This window comes from Oncorhynchus mykiss, chromosome 10, assembly GCF_013265735.2.
Source record: "Oncorhynchus mykiss isolate Arlee chromosome 10, USDA_OmykA_1.1, whole genome shotgun sequence".
Taxonomy (NCBI): Eukaryota; Metazoa; Chordata; class Actinopteri; order Salmoniformes; family Salmonidae; genus Oncorhynchus; species Oncorhynchus mykiss.
This window is the reverse complement of record NC_048574.1, coordinates 38,082,352-38,110,139: the sequence shown is the minus strand read 5'-3', so window position 1 is coordinate 38,110,139 and position 27,788 is coordinate 38,082,352. Positions and strand designations below refer to the sequence as shown.

General features: G+C 45.6%; 1 protein-coding gene across 2 annotated transcripts in view; it reads left to right on the top strand.

Annotated features, from left to right (window-relative positions):
* arhgap20b (Rho GTPase activating protein 20b) overlaps nucleotides 1-27,788 on the top strand; it is a 47,011-nt gene that overhangs the window by 2,677 nt on the left and 16,546 nt on the right. The window contains exons 2-9 of one of the 2 annotated variants that reach the window (XM_021618373.2): nucleotides 3,503-3,585; nucleotides 20,518-20,682; nucleotides 20,925-21,074; nucleotides 21,172-21,213; nucleotides 21,353-21,437; nucleotides 21,632-21,706; nucleotides 22,157-22,223; nucleotides 23,529-23,714. In XM_021618373.2, the coding sequence (XP_021474048.2) occupies nucleotides 3,503-3,585; nucleotides 20,518-20,682; nucleotides 20,925-21,074; nucleotides 21,172-21,213; nucleotides 21,353-21,437; nucleotides 21,632-21,706; nucleotides 22,157-22,223; nucleotides 23,529-23,714 (853 nt within the window). The remainder of the gene's footprint in view (nucleotides 1-3,502; nucleotides 3,586-20,517; nucleotides 20,683-20,924; nucleotides 21,075-21,171; nucleotides 21,214-21,352; nucleotides 21,438-21,631; nucleotides 21,707-22,156; nucleotides 22,224-23,528; nucleotides 23,715-27,788) is intronic. The other variant, XM_021618374.2, reaches the window with a different exon arrangement.

The window sequence follows — 27,788 nt, the reverse complement described above, 5'->3', positions numbered from 1 at the left end:
CCATAGCATGATACTGCCACCACCATGCTTCACTATGGGGATGGTGTGCTCGGGATGATGAGAGGTGTTGGGTTTGGGCCAGACATAGCGTTTTCCTTGATGGCCAAAAAGCTACATTTTAGTCTCATCTGACCAGAGTACCTGCTTCCATATGTTTGGGGAGTCTCCCATATGCCTTTTGGCGAACACCAAACGTGTTTGCTTATTTTATCTTTAAGCAATGGCTTTTTTCTGTCCACTCTTCCGTAAAGCCCAGCTCTGTGGAGTTTATGGCTTAAAGTGGTCCTATGGACGGATACTCCAATCTCCGCTGTGGAGCTTCGCAGCTCCTTCAGAGTTATCTTTGGTCTCTTTGTTGCCTCTCTGATTAATGCCCTCCTTGCCTGGACCGTGGGTTTTGGTGGTCGGCCCTCTCTTGGCAGGTTTGTTGTGGTGCCATATTCTTTCCATTTTTTAATAACAGATTTAATGGTGTTCTGTGGGATGTTCAAAGTTTCTGATATTTTTTTTATAACCCAACCCTGATCTGTACTTCTCCACAACTTTGTCCCTGGCCTGTTCGGAAAGCTCCTTGGTCTTCATGGTGCCGTTTGCTTGGTGGTGCCCCTTACTGGTGTTGCAGACTCTGGGGCCTTTCAGAACAAGTGTACATATACTGGAGATCATGTGATACTTAGATTGCACACAGGTGGACTTTATTGAACTCATTTTGTGACTTCTGAAGGTTATTGGTTGCACCAGATCTTATTCATGTTCAAAGGGGGCGAATACATACGCACGCACCACTTTTCCGTTTTTTATTATGTATAATCTTTTTGAAACAAGCTATTTTTTGCAATTCACTTCACCAATTTGGACTTTTGTGTATGTCCATTACATTGAAATCCAAGAACAAATCCATTTAAATTACAGGTTGTAATGCAACAAAATAGGAAAACACCATTCAGAAAATATTAATATATATTTTTCTCACATTTACACAGGTATTCAGACGCTTTATTATGCGACTCGAAATTGAGCTCAGGTGCATACTGTTTCCATTGATCATCCTTGAGATGTATCTACAACTTGATTGGAGTCCACCTGTGGTATATTCAATTGATTGGTCATGACTTGGAAAGGCACCAACCTGTCTATATAAAGGTCCCACAGTTGACAATGCATGTCAGAGCTAAACCAAGACATGAGGTCAAAGTAATTGTCCGTAGAGCACCGAGACGACAGTATTGTGTCACAGATCTGGGGAAGGGTACCAAAACATTTCTGCAGCATTGAAGGTTCCTTCATCATTCTTAAATGTAAGAAGTTTGGAGTCTTACTAGAGCTGGCCGCTCGACCAAACTGAGCAATCAGGGGAGAAGGGCCTTGGTCAGGGAGGTGACCAAGAATCCGATGGTCACTCTGACAGCTCCAGAGTTCCTCTGTGGAGATGGGAGAACCTTTCAGAATGATAACCATCTCTGCAGCACTCCACCAATCATTCCTTTATGGTAGAGTGGCCAGACGGAAGCCACTCCTCAGTAAAAGGCCCGCTTGGAGTTTGCCAAAAGGCACCTAAAGGACTCTCAGACCATGAGAAACAATATTCTCTGGTCTGATGAAACCAAGATTCAACTCTTTGCCCTGAATGCCAAGCATCACGTCTGGAGGAAACCTGGCACCATACCTACTGTAAAGCATGGTGGTGGAAGCATCATGCTTTGGGGATGCTTTTCATCGTCAGGGACTGGGAGACTAATCAGAATTGAGGGAAAGATGAACGGAGCAAACTACAGAGAGATCATTGATGAAAACCTGCCCTAGAGTGCTCGGGACCTCAGACAGGGGCAATGACCCTAAGCACACAGCCAAGACAACGCAGGAGTGGCTTCGGGACAAGTTTCTGAATGTTCTTGAGTGGCCCAGCCAGAGCCCGGACTTGAACCCGTTCTAACATCTCTGGAGAGACCTGAAAACAGCTGTGCACTCTCCATCCAAACTGACAGAAGTTGAGAGGATCTGCAGAGAAGAATGGGAGAAACTCCCCAAATACACAGGTGCCAAGCTTGTAGCGTCATACCCAAGAAGACTCAAGACTGTAATCGCTGCCAAAGGTGTGTTAACAAAGTACACAGTAAAGGGTCTGAATACCTATGTAAATTAAATATTTAAATGTTTTTTTTATTTTTTATACATTTGCAATAAATTATAAAAACCTTTTTTTGCTTTGTCATTATGAGGTATTGTGTGTAGACTGATGAGAAAACAAATATATTTGATCAATTTTAGAATTAGGCTGTAATGTAACAAAATGTGGAAAAAGTAAAGTGGTCTGAATACTTTCCCGAATGCACTGTATATATAAAAGGTTGGAGAAGAAACTATGAAAACCCTACACAAACTTACCCAATGAATTCTTCTATGTAACAATCCATGTGCACTTATACTGCATAATAGCTGGATTGTAAAGTAGGAAAGGTTTAAATTGCACATGGTAATCATGCAGATGGATGAACCAACAGAGGAAATATTGGACTTCCACTTTCATTTAAGAATAGAAAAAGAAAATGAAGGTGAATAAATCAAATGTAAATAGATTTGCAATACCATAGAAAATACTTGCACAGCACTTAACACAATATCTCAACCACACAGATTCAATATTGAGGAGTTTAGAACCTCCCTGCAGCATTGTGTAGCTCTACCCCAAAGGCTAATAATACTGATATGGTGGAGAGGGCTTCCTTCACCCCACAGCTGCTTAGCAGAGGCAGGAAACAGATGCAACTATACCACATTCTGCTTTCCATCACTTATGTAAAAAACATGTTAATTTTTTTATTTATGCAGTGCTGCAATTATATTGTATTGTATTTTATGAGATGCAGTAGCCTACATGGATGATGAGAAAAATATATGACTAACCATGTACCGAGTAGGCCTACAGATATCAATTCCTGGTACTAACTATTTTACAAGAGCTCAACCCAGTGGGCAAAATTGGTTGAAAAGACATCAGGCTTACCATGACTGCTGGACTTCACTACAAATTCCATCAGTACGATGTCTCATGCATAGATTTTCTCAATTATGGCCAGGAGAGAATGTAGTCTGCAGATCATATTTCTTTACTTCTCCGCCACTGACTGCAAACTTATTTTCCTGCTGCGTTGTTATAAATTACAGTACATGGTCAAATCAAGGCTCTCCTTGGTAAAATTAGATAGATGAAGGTCATTGCAAACCAAGTCATTATGAAACACAATCCAATGCTTTGAAGGTTGGTCATGTGTAATGAAATAATAACAAAATGCACTAACTGTAAATCGCTCTGGATAAGAGCATCTGCTAAATGACTAAATTGTAAATGTAAACAGTCTCTCCATAGACTACGTTCACGGTAGGGAATCATCTGTTGTTGTTAATTTGGAGGAACTACCCCTTTACCAAGCCACTTTTGGCTCCATGAATGAATGATCTGTTTATTTCATCCCTGATTGGAAAATCTATGTTTTTCTCACAGAAAATGAGGACATCACTTCAGCGAAGACATTCTGGCCAATCAGCCATCACAAAGGCATTCAGCAAACCAAAGGGCCACAGGAGGTCAGCCATATGAATAATGCCAAACCATATGTTTGTCTGTCTGCACACTTGTTTTCCCTTTTTACTCATGCTACACTACATGACCAAACGTATGTGGACACCTGCTTGTTGAACATCTCATTCCAAAATCATGGGCATTAATCTGGAGTTGGTCCCCCCTTTGCTGCCATAACAGCCTCCTCTCTTCTGGGAAGGCTTACTACTAGATGTTGGAACATTGCTGCAGGGACTTGCTTCCATTCAGCCACAAGAGCATTAGGGAGGTAAGGCACTGATGTTGGGCGATTAGGCCTGGCTCGCAGTCGGCGTTACAATTCATCCCAAAGTTGTTCGATGGGGTAGAGGTGAGGGCTTTGTGCAGGCCAGTCAAGTTCTTCCACACCGATCTCGACAAACCATTTCTGTATGGACCTCGCTTTGTGCACGGGGGCGTTGTCATACTGAAACAGGAAAGGGCCTTCCCCAAACAGTTACCACAAAATTGGAAGCATAGAATCGTCGTTGTATGCTGTAGCGTTAAAATGTCCCTTCACTGGAACTAACGGGCCTAGCCTGAACCATGAAAACACCCCCAGACCATTTGGGGCAGGTAGCATTCTCCTGGCATCCGCCAAACACAGATTCATCCATCAGACTGCCAGATGGTGAATCGTTGGTTCATCACTCCAGAGTCCAGTGGCGGTGAGCTTTACACCACTCCAGCTGACACTTGGCATTGTGCATGGGGATCTTAGGTTTTTGTGAGGCTGCTCGGCCATGGAAACCCATTTCATGAACCTCCCGATGAACAGTTATTTTGCTGACATTACATTTTACTGCCAATATTTGTCTATTGAGATTGCATTTCTGTGTGCTCGATTTTATACACCTGTCAGCGGGTGTGGCTGAAATAGCCGAATCCACTAATTTGAAGGGGTGTCCACATACTTTTGTATATATTATGTATTTGTTTTGATAGCTCCATTTTTTCTCATGTCAGTGACTGATTGTGTTTACTCATGGTTCAGCCATAATAACTGTCTCATCTGACAGGAAAATGTAAATTTTTCCAGCCATTGTAATTGTTCAGTGATACAATATTTGTATTACTGGCAGCTTTGCACAGGCCCTGTCGCTGCATTTACCAAGAAAGCAAACTAGAAGCAGACTGGTGACAGGCTTATGTTGTCATGAGTTATTGAACGACATTATGCCATACTGGATATGATATGGTACAGTATATTTTGTTAGTGTACAGCATAAGAATACATATGCTCCATATGACCATAGCCACGGGAAGTAGGGGTGCTGAGAGTGCTGCAGTACCCCCTAAAACATGCAATTTGGAGTGCACTGGGCCTTTACTAGTCCTGTATGAGTGGACTGATATAAATGTCTGTAGCACCGGCAAAAAAAATTTAATCCCCCCCCCCCCCCCCCCCCCACACAACTCTTTCCTGCAGCTATACGACCTATGGATAGCCTATGGATGTGGTTTACTATTCTCTCATTTTAATCTATTTAGTTTTTCCAATGACGTTTGTACTGCTCTTGAGCTGTGGAAGGGATAGCATTTTGTTTCCATGTTTGAACCTCTCTTCTCCAAGCCCTGCTCTAGCTCACTGTCTCAGTGACGCAGAACTCACACAGCACTCCACAGTCCCAAGGTCTTTAGCGCTGCCATCTGCAAAGAATTCCTGCCTTTATTTGGTCTCAGAGCTTCTCTATCATGGTAACAGCAGCTAAATAGAGAGGAGTAACAAAAACAACCCCTGTGAAATACGGCCTGTGGGGCTCTTGCCATCTCGGATTAGCTCCTACAAAAGAAATGAAGATAATTTAGTCTCCATCTACCTTTTGGTTGGCTTTGTTTACAAAAGATCACTATTAATCGACACTTAATTCTGTAGAATTCTGTACATTTAGATTCCCTCCCTCACTGTGCCCTTTTTTGTCTCATAGTAATGAACACTGTAGTACATGCTTCTGTATTTGCAGCAACGATCATAGAGATTTCAACATTGATACTAACTCAATCATTGTCATTTGACACCTTTGTGAGTGCTGGTAGTCCCAGGTGGTACTGGTAGCTCCGTTGTAGTCACTGGCATAGGACACACCCGGCACAAGCTTTAGGGGGCCCAGATAGCATATGAACACGTCATAAACCATGAAAGAATGTTTAGAATGACAGGAAATTAGCTTAGGGATTCTTTAAAGTCTGGACAATCCTTGTCCAGCAGGATAACGTTATTTGTAGAATTGAAAAAATATTTTGTTGCATTATTTGAGCTTAATATTTTATAGGGAAAAGATTTGTTTTGGGAATTTTCAAAATTCTTTCAAGATTATTCATTTCCTTGTCAGCTTTATGCTTGGAATTACCCTTGTCCGGAGCAAAGGATCCACATTTCAAACTCTTCAAAAAAGTGTTAAAGTGTTTTTTCTTTCAATAGCCCTCTGTGACTTTAAAGACAATTTATCAACCCATGGAGGTCTGGATTTGGAGTCACACTCAAAATTAAAGTGGAAAACCACACTACAGGCTGATCCAACTTTGATGTAATGTCCTTAAAACAAGTCAAAATGAGGCTCAGTAGTGTGTGTGGCCTCCACGTGCCTGTATGACCTCCCTACAATGCCTGGGCATGCTCCTGATGAAGTGGCGGATGGTCTCCTGAGGGATCTCCTCCCAGACCTGGACTAAAGCATCCGCCAACTCCTGGACAGTCTGTGGTGCAACGTGGAGTTGGTGGATGGAGCGAGACATGATGTCCCAGATGTGCTCAATTGGATTCAGGTCTGGGGAACGGGCGGGCCAGTCCATAGCATCAATGCCTTCCTCTTGCAGGAACTGCTGACACACTCCAGCCACATGAGGTCTAGCATTGTCTTGCATTAGGAGGAACCCAGGGCCAACCGCACCAGCATATGGTCTCACAAGGGGTCTGAGGATCTCATCTTGGTACCTAATGGCAGTCAGGCTACCTCTGGCGAGCACATGGAGGGTTGTGCGGCCCCCCAAAGAAATGCCACCCCACACCATGACTGACCCACTGCCAAACCGGTCATGCTGGAGGATGTTGCAGGCAGCAGAACGTTCTCCACGGCGTCTCCAGACTGTCACGTCTGTCACATGTGCTCAGTGTGAACCTGCTTTCATCTGTGAAGAGCACAGGGCGCCAGTGGGGAATTTGCCAATCTTGGTGTTCTCTGGCAAATGCCAAACGTCCTGCACGGTGTTGGGCTGTAAGCACAACCCCCACCTATGGACGTTGGGCCCTCATACCACCCTCATGGAGTCTGTTTCTGACCGTTTGAGCAGACACATGCACATTTGTGGCCTGCTGGAGGTCATTTTGCAGGGCTCTGGCAGTGCTCCTCCTGCTCCTCCTTGCACAAAGGCGGAGGTAGCGGTCCTGCTGCTGGGTTGTTGCCCTCCTACGGCCTCCTCCACGTCTCCTGATGTACTGGCCTGTCTTCTGGTAGTGCCTCCATGCTCTGGACACTACGCTGACAGACACAGCAAACCTTCTTGCCACAGCTCGCATTGATGTGCCATCCTGGATGAGCTGCACTACCTGAGCCACTTGTGTGGGTTGTAGACTCCGTCTCATGCTACCACTAGAGTGAAAGCACCGCCAGCATACAAAAGTGACCAAAACATCAGCCAGGAAGCATAGGAGCTGAGAAGTGGTCTGTGGTCCCCACCTGCAGAACCACTCCTTTATTGGGGGTGTCTTGCTAATTGCCTATAATTTCCACCTGTTGTCTATTCCATTTGCACAACAGCATGTGAAATGTATTGTCAATCAGTGTTGCTTCCTAAGTGGACAGTTTGATTTCACAGAAGTGTGATTGACTTGGAGTTACATTGTGTTGTGTAAGTGTTCCCTTTATTTTTTTGAGCAGTGTATTAATAATTTACCAGTATATGCATTGATTTTTATCTGACTCAATTGATATCAAAACCCACATCGCTAAATGTGAAAAATCCTGTTAACTCTTCATTGATTGATTGAATTCTTACTAATAACCCCCATAAATATGTGTCTCGTGGACTATTTGCATATGATCTCAGTGATCATTGTCCCATTGTATGTATTAGAGATACAAAACAGCCAAATACTAATCATCATTTAATTAAGAAGATACAGTGCCTTGCGAAAGTATTCGGCCCCCTTGAACTTTGCGACCTTTTGCCACATTTCAGGCTTCAAACATAAAGATATAAAACTGTATTTTTTTGTGAAGAATCGACAACAAGTGGGACACAATCATGAAGTGGAACGACATTTATTGGATATTTCAAACTTTTTTAACAAATCAAAAACTGAATAATTGGGCGTGCAAAATTATTCAGCCCCTTTACTTTCAGTGCAGCAAACTCTCTCCAGAAGTTCAGTGAGGATCTCTGAATGATCCAATGTTGACCTAAATGACTAATGATGATAAATACAATCCACCTGTGTGTAATCAAGTCTCCGTATAAATGCACCTGCACTGTGATAGTCTCAGAGGTCCGTTAAAAGCGCAGAGAGCATCATGAAGAACAAGGAACACACCTGGCAGGTCCGAGATACTGTTGTGAATAAGTTTAAAGCCGGATTTGGATACAAAAAGATTTCCCAAGCTTTAAACATCACAAGGAGCACTGTGCAAGCGATAATATTGAAATGGAAGGAGTATCAGACCACTGCAAATCTACCAAGACCTGGCCGTCCCTCTAAACTTTCAGCTCATACAAGGAGAAGACTGATCAGAGATGCAGCCAAGAGGCCCATGATCACTCTGGATGAACTGCAGAGATCTACAGCTGAGGTGGGAGACTCTGTCCATAGGACAACAATCAGTCGTATATTGCACAAATCTGGCCTTTATGGAAGAGTGGCAAGAAGAAAGCCATTTCTTAAAGATATCCATAAAAAGTGTCATTTAAAGTTTGCCACAAGCCACCTGGGAGACACACCAAACATGTGGAAGAAGGTGCTCTGGTCAGATGAAACCAAAATTGAACTTTTTGGCAACAATGCAAAACGTTATGTTTGGCGTAAAAGCAACACAGCTGAACACACCATCCCCACTGTCAAACATGGTGGTGGCAGCATCATGGTTTGGACCTGCTTTTCTTCAGCACGGACAGGGAAGATGGTTAAAATTGATGGGAAGATGGATGGAGCCAAATACAGGACCATTCTGGAAGAAAACCTGATGGAGTCTGCAAAAGACCTGAGACTGGGACGGAGATTTGTCTTCCAACAAGACAATAATCCAAAACATAAAGCAAAATCTACAATGGAATGGTTCAAAAATAAACATATCCAGGTGTTAGAATGGCCAAGTCAAAGTCCAGACCTGAATCCAATCGAGAATCTGTGGAAAGAACTGAAAACTGCTGTTCACAAATGCTCTCCATCCAACCTCACTGAGCTCAAGCTGTTTTGCAAGGAGGAATGGGAAAAAATGTCAGTCTCTCAATGTGCAAAACTGATAGAGACATACCCCAAGCGACTTACAGCTGTAATCGCAGCAAAAGGTGGCGCTACAAAGTATTAACTTAAGGGGGCTGAATAATTTTGCACGCCCAATTTTTCAGTTTTTGATTTGTTAAAAAAGTTTGAAATATCCAATAAATGTCGTTCCACTTCATGATTGTGTCCCACTTGTTGTTGATTCTTCACAAAAAAATACAGTTTTATATCTTTATGTTTGAAGCCTGAAATGTGGCAAAAGGTCGTAAAGTTCAAGGGGGCCGAATACTTTCGCAAGGCATTGTATAAATTAAAAAGTTTGTTGAACTGATTTAGCCACTATTTCCTGTATTCCTGACCCTGAGTTGGCTTTATAAAATGTATATTTATTTTATTTATTCATCTGGCAGATAAACACGCCCCTTTGAACAATACAGAGTCAAAGATAATTCAGAAGAAAACCAAGGGTTCTATCTATCTGAGCTCATTCAAAGGAGAACCTGGGCCATAGCAAGAGAAACTGACTGTAGTGGACTGGCAATCTTTCAGACAATTGAGAAAGGGAAAGGGGAATACCTAGTCAGTTGTACAACTGAATGCCTTCAACTGAAATGCGTCTTCCGCCTGAATCGACATCCACGTCTTCGGCGCCCGTGGAACAGTAGTTTAACTGCCTTGCTCAGGGGCAGAACGGCTGATTTTTACCTTGTCAGCTCTGGGATTCGATCCAGCAACCTTTCGGTTACAGGCCCAACACTCTAAACAGATGTTAAAAATTTGGGAAAACAGTAAATGTACTTTAATGTCCAAATTCTTCTTCTTCCCTGCCTAAGCAAGTTCTGTCTGACTCTGGCATCATAACTGAGAAGAATGGGATAAGTGTTGCTTTTAATCATTGTTTTATCTCGGCAGGCTTTTTATTTTGTCAATCAATCGACTGCTCTTCCCTCTGCCAGCCTCTAGCTGACTCGATGGTTAACCTGTCAACTTATAGCGAATCTCTGTTTTTATTTCAACAATTTACTATCTGTGATATGCTAGATGTGGGAGCTGATATGCTTGACCCATTTGTTCTGTAGCTCTCTGCCTCCCTTATTGCTGAATCATTAACCCATATTTTTAACCTGACGATTATATCTGGTACTATCGCCAAGGTTTGGAAGGTGGCCCTGTACTCCCCATTCACAAAGAAAAGGTTTGTGAATTCGAAAGAAGCGGACGAAGGTGCAGCGTGGTGAGCGTACATTTTCCTTTTATTATAAAAAGGACGCCAACAAAACAACAAACGAAAACAACCGCGAAGCTTACAGGGCACAATGCCTCAAACAAAGTTAACTACCCACAAACACAGGTGGGAAAAAGGGCTGCCTAAGTATGGTTCCCAATCAGAGACAACGATTAACAGCTGTCCCTGATTGAGAACCAGGGGCCTGGCTCTGGGAGCAGTCACAGGACGCACCAGGCTGGGGAGACACAAAACCTGAACCTATAGGGGAGGGTCTGGGTGGGCATCTATCGGCGGTGGCGGCTCAGGTGCGGGACGCAGACCCCGCTCCACCGCTGTCTCACCCCACTTTGGTGGCACCTCTGGTGCGGGGACCCTCGTCGCCGACCCCAGACTGGGCGCCCTCGCTGCAGGCCCCGGACTGGCGCCCTCGCTGCGGGCCCCGGACTGGGCGCCCTCGCTGCGGGCCCCGGACTGGGCGCCCTCGCTGCGGGCCCCGGACTGGGCGCCCTCGCTGCGGCCCTGGACTGGGCGCCCTCGCTGCGGGCCCCGGACTGGAGGCCGTCGCTGGGGGCCCCGGACTGGAGGCCGTCGCTGCGGGCCCCGGACTGGGCGCCCTCACTGCGGGCCCCGGACTGGAGGCCGTCGCTGGGGGCCCCGGACTGGAGGCCGTCGCTGCGGGCCCCGGACTGGGCGCCCTCACTGCGGGCCCCGGACTGGAGGCCGTCGCTGGGGGCCCCGGACTGGAGGCCGTCGCTGGGGGCTCCGGACTGGAGGCCGTCGCTGGGGGCTCCGGACTGGAGACCGTCGCTGGGGGCTCCGGACTGGAGACCGTCGCTGGAGGCTTCGTGCCATGGATCCTCACTGGAGGCTTCTTGCCATGGAACAAAAAAAAAACTCCCTAGAAAGGCCAAAACCTAGGAAGAAACCTAGAGAGGAACCAGGCTATGTGGGGTGGCCAGTCCTCTTCTGGCTGTGCCGGGTGGAGATTATAACAGAACATGGCCAAGATGTTCAAATGTTCATAAATGACCAGTATGGTCGAATAATAATAAGGCAGAACAGTTGAAACTGGAGCAACAGCACGGTCAGGTGGACTGGGGACAGCAAGGAGTCATCATGTCAGGTAGTCCTGGGGCATGGTCCTAGGGCTCAGGTCAGTTGAAACTGGAGCAGCAGCACGGCCAGGTGGACTGGGGACAGCAAGGATTCATCATGTCAGGTAGTCCTGGGGCATGGTCCTAGGGCTCAGGTCCTCCGAGGGAGAGAAAGAAAGAGAGAAGGAGAGAATTAGAGAATGCACACTTAGATTCACACAGAACACCGAATAGGACAGGAGAAGTACTCCAGATATAACAAACTGACCCCAGCCCCCCGACACAAACTACTGCAGTATAAATACTGGAGGCTGAGACAGGAGGGGTCAGGAGACACTGTGGCCCCATCCGAGGACACCCCAGGACAGGGCCAAACAGGAAGGATATAACCCCATCCACTTTGCCAAAGCACAGCCCCCACACCACTAGAGGGATATCTTCAACCACCAACTTACCATCCTGAGACAAGGCTGAGTATAGCCCACAAAGACCTCCGCCACGGCACAACCCAAGGGGGGGGGGGCGCCAACCCAGACAGGATGACCACATCAGTGAATCAACCCACTCAGGTGACGCACCCCCTCCAGGGACGGCATGAGAGAGCCCCAATATCCCTATCTCTGTTGCATCCTTAGTTATTGTCACATGGAATGATGCTGGAGAGACGAAGCAGGTACGGGTAGTCAAACATTTAATAAATAACGGACATGGAACGAGACAGGAACAGCATCAGCGAACAAGTAACACAAACAAAAGACAATCAATGCAGAAGCGGGGAACAGAGCTGGGGAACTGACAAATATAGGGGAGGTAATAACAGCTGATGGGGGGGGGGAATGTGGGAGCAGATGTGACAGTAATCCCCCCCCCCCTCTTGGGGCGCAACCAGGAGTCCCACCTGGGCGAACCGACTGAGACCTGGGCGCTGAGCAAGCCAGTTGGGGCATGGGAGCCCAACGAACCGTCTGAGGCAAGACGCCTGTCGATCCCGCTGCAGAGGGAGCCCGAAGATCCGGTGGAGTGTGACGTGGGATGGGAAGCCGCCAAGCCAACTGAGGTAAAGAGATCTCTCGAGACAGCCGGGGCGTGAAAGCTCGACGGGCAGGCTTAGGCACCCCTGGTTCCATTGGCAGCGGAATCCACCCCGACGTCACCAACAAACAAAAAAAACTCCTGGACCGGCTGGACGAACAAGTACTGACTATCCGGCTGAGGCCCAACGTGGGATGGGCGCCATCCGAGCCAACCGGGGAAAGGAAACCTCTCGAGCCAGCTAGGGCGTGGAAGCCCGGCGAGCTAGCTAGGCATCCCCGGTTCCATCGGTGGCGACCCAGAGCCGATGACACCATACCAACCGGAACGTCAGTACTCTCCGATGCTTTGTGTGTTGGCTTCTGCATTCTGTCACATGGAATGACGCTGGAGAGACGAAGCGGGCACGGGGAGTCAAACATTTAATAAATAACGGACATGGAACGAGACAGGAACAGCGTCAGCAAACAAGTAACACAAACAAAAGACAATCAATGCAGAGCTGGGGAATTGACAAATATAGGGGAGGTAATAATAGGTGATGAGTGAGTCCAGGTGAGTCCAATATCACTGATGCGCGTGACGAGGGAAGGCAGGTGTGCGTAATGGATGATAAGAGTGCGTGATGCAGGGCAACTTGGTGCGTGATGCAGGGCAACTTGGCGCCCTCTGCCCAATCTGAAGTCCTGAGTGCTCTGGAGCAGATTTTCATCAAGGATCTCTCTGTACTTTGCTCCGTTCATCTTTCCCTCGATCCTGACTAGTATTTGAGTCTCTGCCGCTGAAAAACATCCCCACAGCATGATGCTGCCACCACCATGCTTCAAGGTAAGGATGGTTCCAGGTTACCTCCAGACGTGACGCTTGGCATTCAGGCAAAATAGTTTAATCTTGGTTTCCTCAGACCAGAGTGACCATCGGGAACTCTGGAGCTCTGTCAGAATGACCATTGGGTTCTTCTCCCCCGATTGCTCAGTTTAGCCAGGCAGCCAGCTCTAGGAAGAGTCTTGGTGGTTCGAAACTTCTTCCATTTAAGAATGATGGAGGCCACTGTGTTCTTGGGGACCTTCAATGCTGAAGAAATGTTTTGGTACCCTTCCCCAGATCTGTGCCTCGACACAATCTTGTCTCGGAGCTCTACTGACAATTCCTTTTGCTCTGACATGCCCTGTCAACTGTGGGACCTTATATACACAGATCTGTGCCTTTCCAAATCATGTCCAATCAATTGAATTTACCACAGGTGGACTCCAGTCAAGTTGTAGAAACATCTCAAGAATGATTCATGGAAACAGGATGCACCTGAGTAGTACCCCCCCCCCCCCTTGTCGTGCGGCTCCAGCGGCGCACCGACACCGGCCTCGGGGACGACCCAGGGGGGCGAGGTGCAGGGCGATCCGGCCGGTGATGGTGAAACTCCCGCAGCAGTTCGGGGTCCAAAACATCTGCAACCGGGACCCAGCACCTCTCCTCCGGACCGTACGCATCCCACTCCACGAGTTACTAAAGGCCCCCTGCCCGGAGTACGCAGGGGCCCCTCGATGTCCAGAGGGGGCGGAGGGACCTCCCGCACCTCAACTTCCTGGAGCGGACCAGCCACCACCGGCCTGAGGAGAGACACATGGAACGAGGGGTTAATACGGTAATCAGAGGGAACTGTAATCTGTAATACACCTCGTTCACCCTCATCGGGACTTTGAATGGCCCCACAAACCGCGAACCCAGCTTCCGGCAGGGCAGGCGGAGGGGCAGGTTTCGGGTCGAGAGCCAGATCCGGTCCCCCGGTGCGAACACCGGGGTCACACTGTGGCGACGGTCCGCGCTTGTCTTTTGGCGAAGCACGGCTCGCTGGAGGTGCACATGGGCGGCCTCACATGTCTCCTCCACACGCCTGAACCAGTCGTCCACCACAGGAGCCTCGATCTGGCTCTGATGCTACAGCACCAGGACCGGCTGGTACCCTAATACGCACTGAAAAGGGGAGAGGTTAGTGGAGGAGTGGCGAAGCGAGTTCTGTGTCATCTCGGCCCAGGGCGCGAACACCGCCCACTCCCATGGCCGGTCCTGGCAATAGGACCGCAGAAACCTGCCCACATCCTGGTTGACTCTCTCTACCTGCCCTTTACTATCGGGGTAAAAACCCGAGGTAAGGCTGATCGAGACCCCCAGACGTTCCCTGAACGCCTTCCAGACTCGCGACGTGAACTGGGACCTTAATCAGACACTATATCCTCAGGCACCCCATGGTGCCGGAAGACGTGAGTAAACAGGGCTTCCGCAGTCTGTAGGGCCGTAGGAAGACCGGGCAGAGGGAAGAGATGACAGGACTTAGAGAAACGATCCACAACGACCAGGATCGTAGTGTTTCCCTGTGAAAGAGGTAGTTTGGTTAAAAAAATTAACAGACTGGTGTGACCAAGGTCGTTGTGGAACGGGTAAGGGGTGTAGCTTACCTTTGGGCAGGTGTCTCGGAGCCTTACACTAGGCACACACCGAGCAGGAGGAAGCATAAACCGTCACGTCCTTAGCCAAGGTGGGCCACCAGTACTTCCCAGTCAGACAGCGCACCGTCCGACTGATCCCTGGATGACCAGAGGAGGGTGAGGACAGGGTAAACACAAAACGGGTAAAGAACATGGCCCACCTTGCCTGACGAGGATTCAGTCTCCTCGCTGTCCGGAAGTACTCCAGGTTGCGGTGGTCAGTCCAGATGAGGAAAGGGTGTTTAGCCCCCTCAAGCCAATGTCTCCATGCCTTCAACGCTTTTACCACAGCCAACAGCTCCCGTGTGGGACCAATAGATCAACTGGTCACGGACAGCAGACCGAACGCGTCCAGCTCCCACATGACCGGCGCTACCAGTATGAGGAGTATGGGAGTCTGATCCATGGGTCGCTCCTCTGTGTCATAAAGCCGGGACAGTACGTCTGCCTTCGTATTCTGGGAACCTGGTCTGTAGGACAGGGTAAACACAAAATGGGTAAAGAACATGGCCCACCTTGCCTGACGAGGATTCAGTCTCCTCGCTGCCCAGAAGTACTCCAGGTTGCGGTGGTCAGTCCAGATGAGGAAAGGGTGTTTATCCCCCTCAAGCCAATGTCTCCATGCCTTCAACGCTTTAACCACAGCCAACAGCTCCCGGTCCCCCACATCATAGTTACGCTCCACTGGGCTGAGCTTCGAGAAGAAAGCACAGGGGCGGAGTTTTGGTGGCGTACCCGAGCGCTGTGAGAGCACGGCTCCTATCCCAGCCTCGGACACGTCCACCCCCACGTCCACCAAAGAGGGATACAGATGGGCCAGCACGGGAGCCGAAGTAAAGCCCTGTCCGCCTCAACCGACCACTGCAACCATACGGGACCCCCCCTTCAGCAGTGAGATAATGGGAGCAGCCACCTGGCCAAAACCCCAGATAAATCTCCGGTAATAATTGGGAAACCCTAAAAATCGCTGCACCTCCTTTACCATGGTGGGAGTCGGCCAATTACGCACGGCTGCAATGCGGTCACTCTATATCTCCACCCCTGATGTGGAAATGCGATACCCTAGGAAGGAGACGACCTGCTGAAAGAATAGGCATTTCTCGCCCTTGACGTACAGGTCATGCTCCAACAGTCGTCCAAGTACCTTGCGTACCAAGGACGCATGCTCGGTGCGTGTAGTGGAGTATATCAGAATATCATCGATATACACCACTACACCCTGCCGATATACACCACTACACCCTGCCCGTGCAGGTCCCTGAAAATCTTGTCTACAAAGGATGAAAAACTGATGTAGCAATCATCAACCCGTACGGCATGACTAAGTACTCATAATGCCCTGAGGTGGTACTAAACGCTGTCTTCCACTCATCTCCCTCCCAGATATGCACCAGGTTATACGCACTCCTGAGATCCAGTTTCATGAAGAAGTGCGCCCCATGCATTGACTCAATTGCCATGGCGATAAGAGGTAGGGGGTAACTGTACCGCACCATGGTTTGATTGAGACCTCTATAGTCAATGCACGGGCGTAGACCTCCATCCTTCTTCTTCACAAAAAATAAACTCGAGGAGGCGGGTGAAGTGGAGGACCGAATGTACCCCTGACGCAGGGATTCAATGTTTCCATAGCTGCCGTCTCCGTTTGTGACAGGGGATACACGTTGCGCTTCCCAGGAGTCACGTCTGCCAGGAGATTTATCGCACAATCCCCCGTCGATGAGGTGGTAATTGAGTCGTCTTCTTTTTACAGAAGGTGAGAGCCAAATCGGCATATTCTGGGGGGATGCGCATGGTGGAGACCTGGTCTGGACTTTCCACCATGGTAGCACCAATGGAAACCCCTACACACCTCCCCGAGCACTCTCGTGACCACCCCGTGAGAGCCCTCTGTTGCCAGGAAATAGTGGGGTTATGATGAGCTAACCAGCGAAGGCCTAGTACCATGGGAAACGCAGGACAGTCAATGAGGAAGAGACTGATGTTCTGCTTGTGACCGCCCGGTGTCTCCATGGCCAGGGAGATGGTGGCTTCCCTGATTAGCCCGGACCCTAATGGTCGACTATCCAGAGCGTGAACTGGGAAAGGTCTAACTACAGGAATAATGGGGACTAAGGGCCAACTAAACTAAGGGCCAGCGCTCTGTCGATAAAATTCCCAGCTGCGCCTGAATCGACGAGCGCCTTGTGCTGGGAATGCGGGGGAAAATCAGGGAAACAAACAGGCGGTCAACAGAGGACTCTGGATGAGTGTGGTGCAGACTTACCTGGGGTGACGCCAGAGTGCCCTGCCTTTTGCCTCGACTCCCAGAGGAACCAACATGGCACTGACCGGCAGATGGTGCACGTGATGGCTCCTCCTCCAGTCTCCCTATGTGCAGCCCCTCCCAACTCCATGGGCACCGGAGCTGGGGTGCTGGAAGATGGCACCAACAGAGCCCCCTCTGGACATCCGCAGGTGACCAGCAGGTTATCCAACCGGATGTACAAATCCACCAGTTGGTCAAAGGAGATGGTCGCATCCCTGCAGGCCAGCTCACGTCGGACGTCCTCGCGCAGGCTGCACTGATAGTGGTCGATGAGGGCCCTGTTGTTCCAGCCTGCTCCGGTGGTCAAGGTCCAGAATTCCAGGGCGAATTCCTGGGCGCTCCTCGTTCCCTGCCTCAAATGGAAAAGTCGTTCCCCCGGAGACTTCCTGTCTCTCCCAGAGGTCCATAGTCTGGACAATGCGATCCATCATGGCTCCAAGATGATGTAACATAGCAGAATGTTCCTGGACGAGCTCCTTGACTCCTCTAACCGGGGTACCTCCTCCTGCTGACTCCATGATTGGGTGTGTGATTCTGTTAGGAGTGTGTACGGGAGGTGAAGTCAGGTGCAGGAGAGCAAAGTGTAGTAAACAGGCACACTTTAATTCTGGTCCAAAAATGACAGCACATAAAAACAAACGTGCTAAAAACATGGAACATAACAAAAGTATGGCGCCTGACAATATCCACATAACAATAAACAATTACACACAAAGACATGGAGGGGAACAGAGGACTAAATACATGCATTGATTATGGAATGAAAACCAGGTGTGTATGGAACAAGACAAAGCAAATGGATATATGAGAAATGGAGCGGCGATGGCTAGGAAGCCTGTGACGTCAATCGCCGAATGCCGCCCGAACAAGGAGAGGAGCCGATTTCGGCGTGACAGTAATTTATGTAATTCAGGGCTCATCTGTAAAAGAGACCTTAGTCTCAGTATGACTCCCTGATAAAAATAAAGGTTAAATTAAAATAAAATAAAAACATTTAATATTTTAAAAAGCTAATTTGTCCTATTTAGCTAGCTTGCTGTTGCTAGCTTGCCTTAATCAATATTCATGTCTTTGGCACCCGGGGAACAGTGGGTTAACTACCTTGCTCCTGGGGCAGAAAGACAGATTTTTACCTTGTCAGCTCGGCAACATTCCGGTTACTGGCCCAACGCTCTAACCACTAGGCTTCCTGCTACCTGAGGAAGCTCTAACCACTAGGCTACTTGCAGAGCGTTCTAAGCCACAAATAAAAGCAAAGGATTTAAATATAAAAATCAATACAAAAATAAGACTCATAAATATCAAAAATAAGAAATAAAAGACAAATAGAAACAAATTGTAGTATATAAACACAAATAAAAAAGATAATCAACTTATTAAACTATTACCCTATTGCTAACAAAAAACACACAAAAAAAACTAAATTGCACAAATCCTATATCACTCAAATAGACAAATAGAATAAAGCACTTATAAAGAAGAGAACCTGATTATTCCACTATTCCACAGAAACACACAAACTAAATTGCACAACTAATTGCATTGGTAGTGTACAAAGTTAGAGGTGCGCTATTTGATAGATTCCCCCGCTCCGCCTTCCTCGGGCTTCCAGTGGAGAGACCTGAGGTCAACCTACCCCCACCCCCCGCCCCATCTCATACTTCTGAGTGGGAGACCTTCCCAGACAGTAGCCTACCTAGCTCACAATCTAGAATCAGGGTACCCACTCCGACAAGGTTAATTGACCCACAGTCCCACACGGTGACATGAAATCATTGACGTGATGTGCAAATGAGCGATAGAAAACTGATCGCGCAAATGTCACCATTACGAATATTACAATTATTGTTTATTGTAGGTGCAATGTTTGAATCAGCATGTTAGACCGCTGCGCCACTCGGGATCCTGAGTGTAGTGCACATGTGACAAACTCTTTCCATGCAGGTTTTTAGCTCCTTCCATGTACTTGATTGATAAAAGGTCACTAATCAGTAAAGAACTCCCCTCATCTACAAAGTAAAATGCATTCATACCCCTTGACTTTTTCAAAATGTTGCTGTGCTACAGACTGAATTTAAAATTACATTGAGATTTTGTGATTTTGTTTTTTTTTAAATGCAGACATTAAATATCCATTTGAGCATTGTGAAAATTATTAATTAAACTTTGGATAGTATAACTAACTCACTTGCCGGGGAGGAAGGAAACCGCTCAAGGATTTCACCATGAGGTCAATGGTGACTTTAAAACAGTTACATAGTTGAATGGCTGTGATAGGAGAAAACTGAGGATGGATTAACAGCATACTCCCCAATACAGAGTGAAAAGAATGACAGAGTGAAAAGAAGGAAGCCTGTACAGAATCAAAAATATTCCAAAACCTGCATCCTGTGTGCAATAAGGCACTTAAGTAAAACTGCAAAAAATGTGTGTCCTTTATGTCCCGAATACAAATCCAACACAACACATCATTGAGTACCACTTCATATTTTCAAGCATTGTGGTGGCTACATCATGTTATGGGTATGCTTGTCATTGACAAGGACTAGGGAGTTTTTAAAAATAAATTAATGGAGAATAGCGCTAAGCACAGCCAAAATTTTGGAGGAAAACCTAGTTAGTCCGATTTTCAACCGACACTGGGAGACAAATTCACCTTTCAGCAGGACAATAACCTAAAACACAAGGCCAAATATACACTGAAGTTGATTACCAAGACGACATTGAATGTTTCTGAGTTGCCTAGTTGCAATTTTGACTTAAATGGACTTGAAAATCTATGGTAAGACTTGAAAATGTCTGCTTATCAATGATCGACAAACAACATGACAGATTATTTTTTTAAGAATACTGTGCAAGTATTGTACAATCCATGTGTGCAAAGCTTACCCAGAAAGACTCACAGCTGTAACCGCTGCCAAAGGTGATTCTAACATGTATTGACTCAGGGATGTGAATACTTATGTAAATGAGATATTTCTGTATTTCATTTTCAATAAATGTTCAAACATTTGTAAAATTATGTTTTCACTTTGTCATTATGGGGTATTGTGTGTCGACGGGTGAGAAAAAAAATATATTTCATCCCTTTTGAATTCAGGCTGTACTGTAACACAACAAAATGTGGAAAATGGGAAGGGGTCTGAATACTTTCCGAATGCACTGCAAGTCAAGGGGTATGAATACTTTCTGAAGGCACTGTATGTAACCCCTGTGTATTTTTTGTGTGATGTGATGAACGTATTGTAAATGCCTGTTTGATGGGAAACAATGTCCAGTATCATGTCTCATTGCCAGAGACAAGATACCGCCTTTACAGAGTGTTTTTTGTCTTTAGGGATGCCGTCCCAGTCCCATCACCAAGAGCAGCGCTGATCCAGAACCTAACATCCCAGAGTGCAGAGTTTGTGATGGAAGAGCACGTGCAGCTCAGCACTGGACTGCAGACCCAGGAGAGACACTTGTTCCTCTTCAGTGACACACTCATTATCGCTAAATCAAAGTTAGTCCTCAGCATATAAAAATAATGTTCAATTACTGAACAAGATGAATAGAATAGATGAGAACTAACAATGACTTAATAGAAGTTATAATTTTCTCCATTATGTAAATTGTACAGATGTATCTTAGGACGAGAGGGGCACTTCAACAAAATGAAAATATAAAGTGGAATTGATGATTGCAATTACTGTTGCATTTGTCCTGATAGATTGCTGATATCGTTGTATCGTTGTTGTCTTGCAGGTCTTCCACAAGCCGCAAACGGAAGGTGAGAGTGAGGCTGTGTGAGATATGGTTGGCTTCCTGCATGGAAGAGGTTGCAGAGAGAAAACTGTGCTCAAAGAACTCCTTTGTCATTGGCTGGCCTACCACCAATTACGTGGTAACTCTCAGGTAGGCTACACCAATCTAATCATTTTTGTTTAGTACTTGACATTTAATTAAGTTCCTATTTTGGGGAAATAAAGATGGCATTTGTTTTCCCTATCAGTTCATCAGAGTCAAAGGAGAAGTGGTTTTCCACTTTACAATGGTAAGGAAATACTTACAAAACCCAGATGTACAATATAGAAAATGACTTCTGATATTAAATGTATAGGATTATGTACTGTACCTATCTGATGCCTATCTGATGCATGCACATTAGCACTAATATATGCAATTTGGCACAGGCACATCACCAAATCCAAGGAAGTGGAATATCTCAGTAATCTCACCATGAAGGTTGTTCTCGTGGACATTGGAAATAGTGCAATGGTAAGAGAATTCACTCATCTACAACTACTGCTACTTCTCAGATGCTTATTATTTTCCCCAAATGTTCACATTCTAAATTAAATATGATTACATGTATGACTATTTCTAGTTAACATAACATTTATTCAAGTAACCTCAGAAAATATTTTCCAATTCTATAAGATTATGAAGGAATTATTTGTGTTTTAATCTAGACGACTGTGAATGTGGACAATACATGTGATGTTGACAAAGTCATCAGGATCCTCACCCAACAATTTAAACTCACTGTGAGTTGTTGCCACCAATTTCTGTATTAATTATGTATTTGTTCTATTATTAGAAGTAATCCAACTGTTCTGTTTAGAATGTGTATGGACAAACATTTTACTATAATTATAGAGTATATAATATATATATATATATATATATATATAGAATATATCATTATTATTATTGCTTTTACCAAGCTCTGCAATATTACAACTGTTGTAAATCATTTGTTTTGTTTTTTTAAGGTTTACTCTTTAGAATTTAGATCAAATTCTGCTACTACTAGCCTACATGTTTACTCATAGATCTTTAGAAAAGACAGAAAGAGCATCAGAAAAGGAACACAAGGATCATTGACAACATTTTATGCTTTACAATGTAATTTCCTGTCTCTGACCGTGCCTAGGCTTATAGATTACTCTGATGTTCCTTTCTTCATCCTAAACATAATTTTTCTACTCCCATAGGGCAGACCCACTGACTACCGCCTCTGGGTAGTCTCGGGGAGAGAGGAAGCCCTATATCCTCTTATCGGTGAGGAAATGTGATAGTACTATCACTATGCACTGAAACACGCCTCCAAAAACAGTCAGGATGAAGGCACACTTGGCTTGGATTTTAGACCATAGTAGACCATAGTTTCTGTCCCGTCAAAGGATTACCCAAACCAATATTTCAGTCAGGCAGGTTCTGTCTGTACTCATCTTAGTGTGTTCACATGGAGTGTTTGTGACTTGAAACTGTAATCTTTGCGACCTGGCTACAGGAGCCTCTCACAAAGCCAAGGCATATTAGGAATCCTGGGGATCGGAAGAGGGATTCATGAGGGCCTTTGTGTGTCTGGAATTAATGTCTCATACAACCGAATGCTATTCTGTCTAAAGGGCAGATACCTATTTTTCTCAAGTTAATGCTGGTAGAAAAATATATAATTTAGTCAATGCTCATTAGTATATTATAGCAGACACTCTTATCCAGAGTGACTTACAGTAGTGAGTGTATACAACTTCATACTGGTGCCCTGTGGGAATCAAACCCAAAACCCTGGCGTTGCAAGCACCATGCTCTACCAACTGAGATACACTGGACTACATTTAAATCAGTAGCAACAAAATAGACTCTGGGAAATGATGAGGTGGTCTCAGTTTGAAAAAAAATAGCTAAGGACTGGTACTACAAGCATTTTTATATAACATTTGCTTTTTCTTTAAGCCCATGTAATTATAAGGGGGTTGTGATTCATCATGCATCTCCCATATAATTGAATCACTCCTTTCGATTTTTGTCTTCTTGCCTCTTGACTCCTTTCGATTTTTTGGTTTTATTTGAACAGATAGTAAGCTAATGATAGATTACCAGGAAAGATAAAATGGGTCACAGAGCAGTATAGGCCGGATTCAGTCCTACTGTGACAGCGGTATGTACGTGTACCAGGAGCAGCAGCACTAACCACTTGACTATCCAGGTCACATCATCATTCATTCATGATTATAAACTGGGTGATTCAAGCCCTGAATGCTGATTGGCTGACATTCCCGTGTACCACAGGTATGACATTTATTTTTACTGCTCTAATTACGTTAGTAACCAGTTTATAATGGCAATAAGGCACCTCGAGGGTTTGTGGTATATGGCCAATATACCACGGCTATGGGCTGTATCCAGGCACTCTGCGTTGCGTCGTGCATAAGAACAACCCTTAGTTGTGGTATATTGGCCATTACCACATCCCTTTGTGCCTTATTCCTTAAAACAGAAATGGTAGCAGCAGGGAGTGAATGCATTTTCCAATTCTATACAAAAAAACCTGATCTGATCTACACGTGTCGTGTCTGACAGGTCATGAGCATCCCTTCAGTATTATTCTGAACTCCTTGAGGGAAATGGACCGCCAAGCCTTGACAGTCACCAACAACATTCTGACTGTAGATGGGAGCCTCTACCTTGATCACCTTCTTAAAGACGCTTCCGGCCCTCGCTTCATCCTTAGGCTAAAGGCTGAGGGGGGAGGACATGGTCGAGCAGGTGAATCATTCATTAACTTTCACAGAGAGAGAGAGAGAGAAAGAGATGCTGGCATGTATTGATTTTTAAGTTCCACCGATATACACCACAGGGCTAAACAATGTCATTTTCTTTAGTGCATTTTGTTTCTACAAGTCAATTATCTAGCCCTCTTTACAGAAGTGGTTTATTCATAATGGAGATAGTAAATAACTTCCTGTCACGCTAGCACATGTAGTTCTACAGATGTTATCAGAATATCCTTCCTGTAATTAGAATAATTACAGTGTTCTAAATGTTCCATTGCTTGTTGGAGGCATAGCATACTGTCTCTGTCATAGCATACTGTCTCTCTGTCATAGCATACTGTCTCTCTTTCATGGCATAAAATTGTGAGAAAAAAAAATTACAAATGATTTTATAGCTGACCTTTTTGCTGCTCTTTATAACGAATCATGTATTCTCAAATGCCAACTGAATTGTTTTGCAAAGTCATTTCTATGCACAAATGTGGAAAGTATATCTGAAAAACCATGCATGGCGATTTCTCTGCATGATGCCTTATTAAGGGTGTTTTCAGCAGCTGTCTTGTAATGTCAACATTTTCTACTGAACAATTTATGGCAAGAAACATGTATTTAACTTTTTCCACCATACATCAGTGCTCACGTCCCAGGAAAGATCAAATTATAATGGTCACAGAGCAGTATATGCCGGATTCAGTCCTACTGTGACAGCAGTATGTACGTGTACCAGGAGCAGCAGCACTAACCACTTGACCATCCAGGTCACATCATCATTCATTCATGATTATAAACTGGGTGATTCAAGCCCTGAATGCTGATTGGCCAACATTCCAGTATACCACAGGTATGGCAAAACATGTATTTTTACTGCTCTAGTTACGTTAGTAATCAGTTTATAATGGCAATAAGGCACCTCAAGAGTTTGTGGTATATGGCCAATATACCACGTCTAAGGGCTGTATCCACACATCAGTTCCTCACATCCCTGTCTTTTCATGTATGCCTTTGTGTCTGTATTCTCCCTGTCTGTGTCTGGACTTAGAAAACAAGATTCTTCAAGAGTTATTTGGTAAGGGTGATGGTTCTATGTGCAACCATAATGACTCTTTAAGTGGTAATTTAGCTGTGCGACCTGGAGTTTCATTTTGGGAGCACCAGTGGGAAAAAAACACTCTTCTCTACACTGCTCAAACAAGACAGGATGTCTCCCGCCGTCGCTTGCTTTATGCTCCTAGGCCACACACAGCAAGCACCACCCTCTGTCACTCATGCAGGTAGCACACAATTCCTCCAGAGAAGGGTGCAATTGTGAATGGAAATTCAGGGCATTACTGCTCTTTATACTTATATTGGTAGACGTTTTATTTAGGACAGACATAGGCAGGGGCACTCCAGTAGAGTAGGTGGCATAATGCACAATAACTTTGGATTCCAGTTGCCGATAAACCCCACGGAAGAAGGGGCGGGGGCGACAACGTTAGCTAGCTAGCCATATACCCGTGGACAGTGGTTGCTGTCCAAACATTTAAAATACACACCCTCGTCCACTTACCCTCGCCTTATGCCCTTGGAAGAATCCCCGTCGCCATCTTGAAGGGTGGTCCAAATTATTAGCCAAGCAAGGGAAGTTTGCAACGTAAGCCCCTCAGCCCTTGTATTTAGTCGTCTTTGCTAGTGTACAACTATGTTCAGGCCCCGGAGTGGGGCCTGAAACTCCCCATAATTAAATTCACGACGATTGTACATCCGCTAAGAAAAGTCAGCAAAAACTTTAAAATCCAATTTCCATTTTAAAATCATTCCTTCCGCCCTGCAAGTGTATACTGATCAGACGTCATGATACGTCATCAGAAGTATCCACTTAATTTGACAGTGTCCTTCTCCCCTGCCTATCGGGCACTGTTTTCCCACAGTTCTGTTAACAATGACGAGGGCAGGTGTTTGTCAGGCTGGAGTGACAGACACACTGATTGCTTAGCTAGCTAGTACTAAGGAGGACTATGGTACACAGTAGGTGGGAGGCTAACTAGCAAGCTAGCACACCGTGTTGCTAACGATCAAGCTAGCTAGCACACTGTGTCAATAACTATCAAGCTAGCTAGTACACGTGTCGCCCTAGCCTTCCGTCTGCTGTGCTATCGAGAGGTGGGGATGACCGGTAGACAGTGTCATTTGCCCTTACCTGTCAGGCACAGTTTTCTCCGGTACACAACAGGCGGGAGGCTCGAGCAACACTGTGCTAGTAAACAGTGTTTGCACATGGTGTCGGTAACTAGCGAACTCCGTGATAAGAGTCACTGACTCAAAGCCACAAGAGGGTAGAACATTTCAAACATTACATGTTAGGGGAGGTAGTTTCAGAAACGTTGGAATGGTTTAGTTCAATTCCTCAATAGTTGGTCCAGATGATCCACTGCCTCCAATGCTAGCGGGGAGACCGGTAGACAGCGTCCTTCGACCCCACTGTTTTCCAGCAGCTCTGTTAACGAGGGTGAGAGCAGGTGTTCAGCAGGCAGAGAGCGAAGAACGCTGTTTATCGGTGTCATTCCTGCTAGCGAATTATTTCCCTTTTGACCAACATTCAAGTGTCACACAAGCATGATGATGTCTTGCTCTCAGCATTCTGTAAATTCATACAAATGTTCATGCTACAGTATATACTGTATATACTGTAGCATGAACATATGCATGAATTCACAGAATGCTGAGAGCAAGACATCTTCATGGTTGTGTGTATATATATATATATATATAAAACAATGCTGCTTTCCACTGATTTTAAATATGAATCCACATGTTTTCTCTATTATACTATTAGTTTGTGTATCTTGCCCTCTGTAAAACTTGATTTAGGAAGCTGGAAGCTGGCAAACACGTTTGGTGTTTGCTAAAAAGGCATGTGGGAGACTCCCCAAACATATGGAAGAAGGTACTCTTGTCAGATGAGACTAAAATGTTGCTTTATGGCCATCAAGGAAAACGCTATGTCTGACCCAAACCCAACACCTCTCAAATTCTTGAGGGGAGACCTGTTTCAGTCTTCCAGAAATTCGAGACTGGGACAGAGGTTCACTTTCCAGCAGGACAATGACCCTAAGCATACTGCTAAAGCAACACTTGAGTGGTTTAAGGAGAAACATTTAAATGTCTTGGAATGGCCTAGTCAAAGACCAGACCTCAATCCAATTGAGAATCTGTGGTATGACTTAATGATTGCTGTACACCAGCGGAACCCATCCAACTTGAAGGAGCTGGAGCAGTTTTGCCTTGAAGAACGGGCAAAAATACCAGTGGCTAGATGTGCCAAGCTTATAGAGACATACCCCTAGAGACTTGCAGGTGTAATTGCTGCAAAAGGTGTCTCTACAAAGTGTTGACTTTGGGGGGGGTGAAGAGTTATGCACGCTCAAGTTTTCAAGTTTTTTGTCTTATTTTTTGTTTGTTTCACAATTAAAAATATTTTGCATCTCCAAAGTGGTAGGCATGTTGTGTAAATCAAATGATACAAACCCCCCAAAAACTCTATTTTAATTCCAGGTTGTAAGGCAACAAAATAGGAAAAATGCCGGGGGGCGGGGGGTGAATACTTTCGCAAGCCACTGTACTGATGCTTTGCTTGTTTGATGGGCGTAGCGGGATTTCTTGTAGCGTCGGGTTAGTGTCCCGTTCCTTGAAAGAGGCAGTTCTAGCCTTTAGCTCAGTTGCCTGTAACCCATGGCTTATGGTTGGGATATGTATGTACATATGGTAACTTGGGGGGTGACGTGGTCGATGCACTGATTAACAAAGCCAGTGACTGATGTGGTAAACTCCTCAAACTCATCAGATGAGTTCCGAGAACATTTTTCAGTCCTTTAGCTTGGCATCCACTTCATTAGACCATTTCCGTATTGAGCTCGTCACTGGTACTCCCTGTTTTGAGTTTTTGCTTGTAATCATTAATTAAGAGGATAGAGTTATGGTCAGATTTGCCAAAAGGAGTGCAGAGTAAAAGTGATCTAGAGTTTTTTCACCTCTAGCTGCACAGGTGACACGCTGGTAGAAATTTGGTAAGACGGATTTCAGTTTT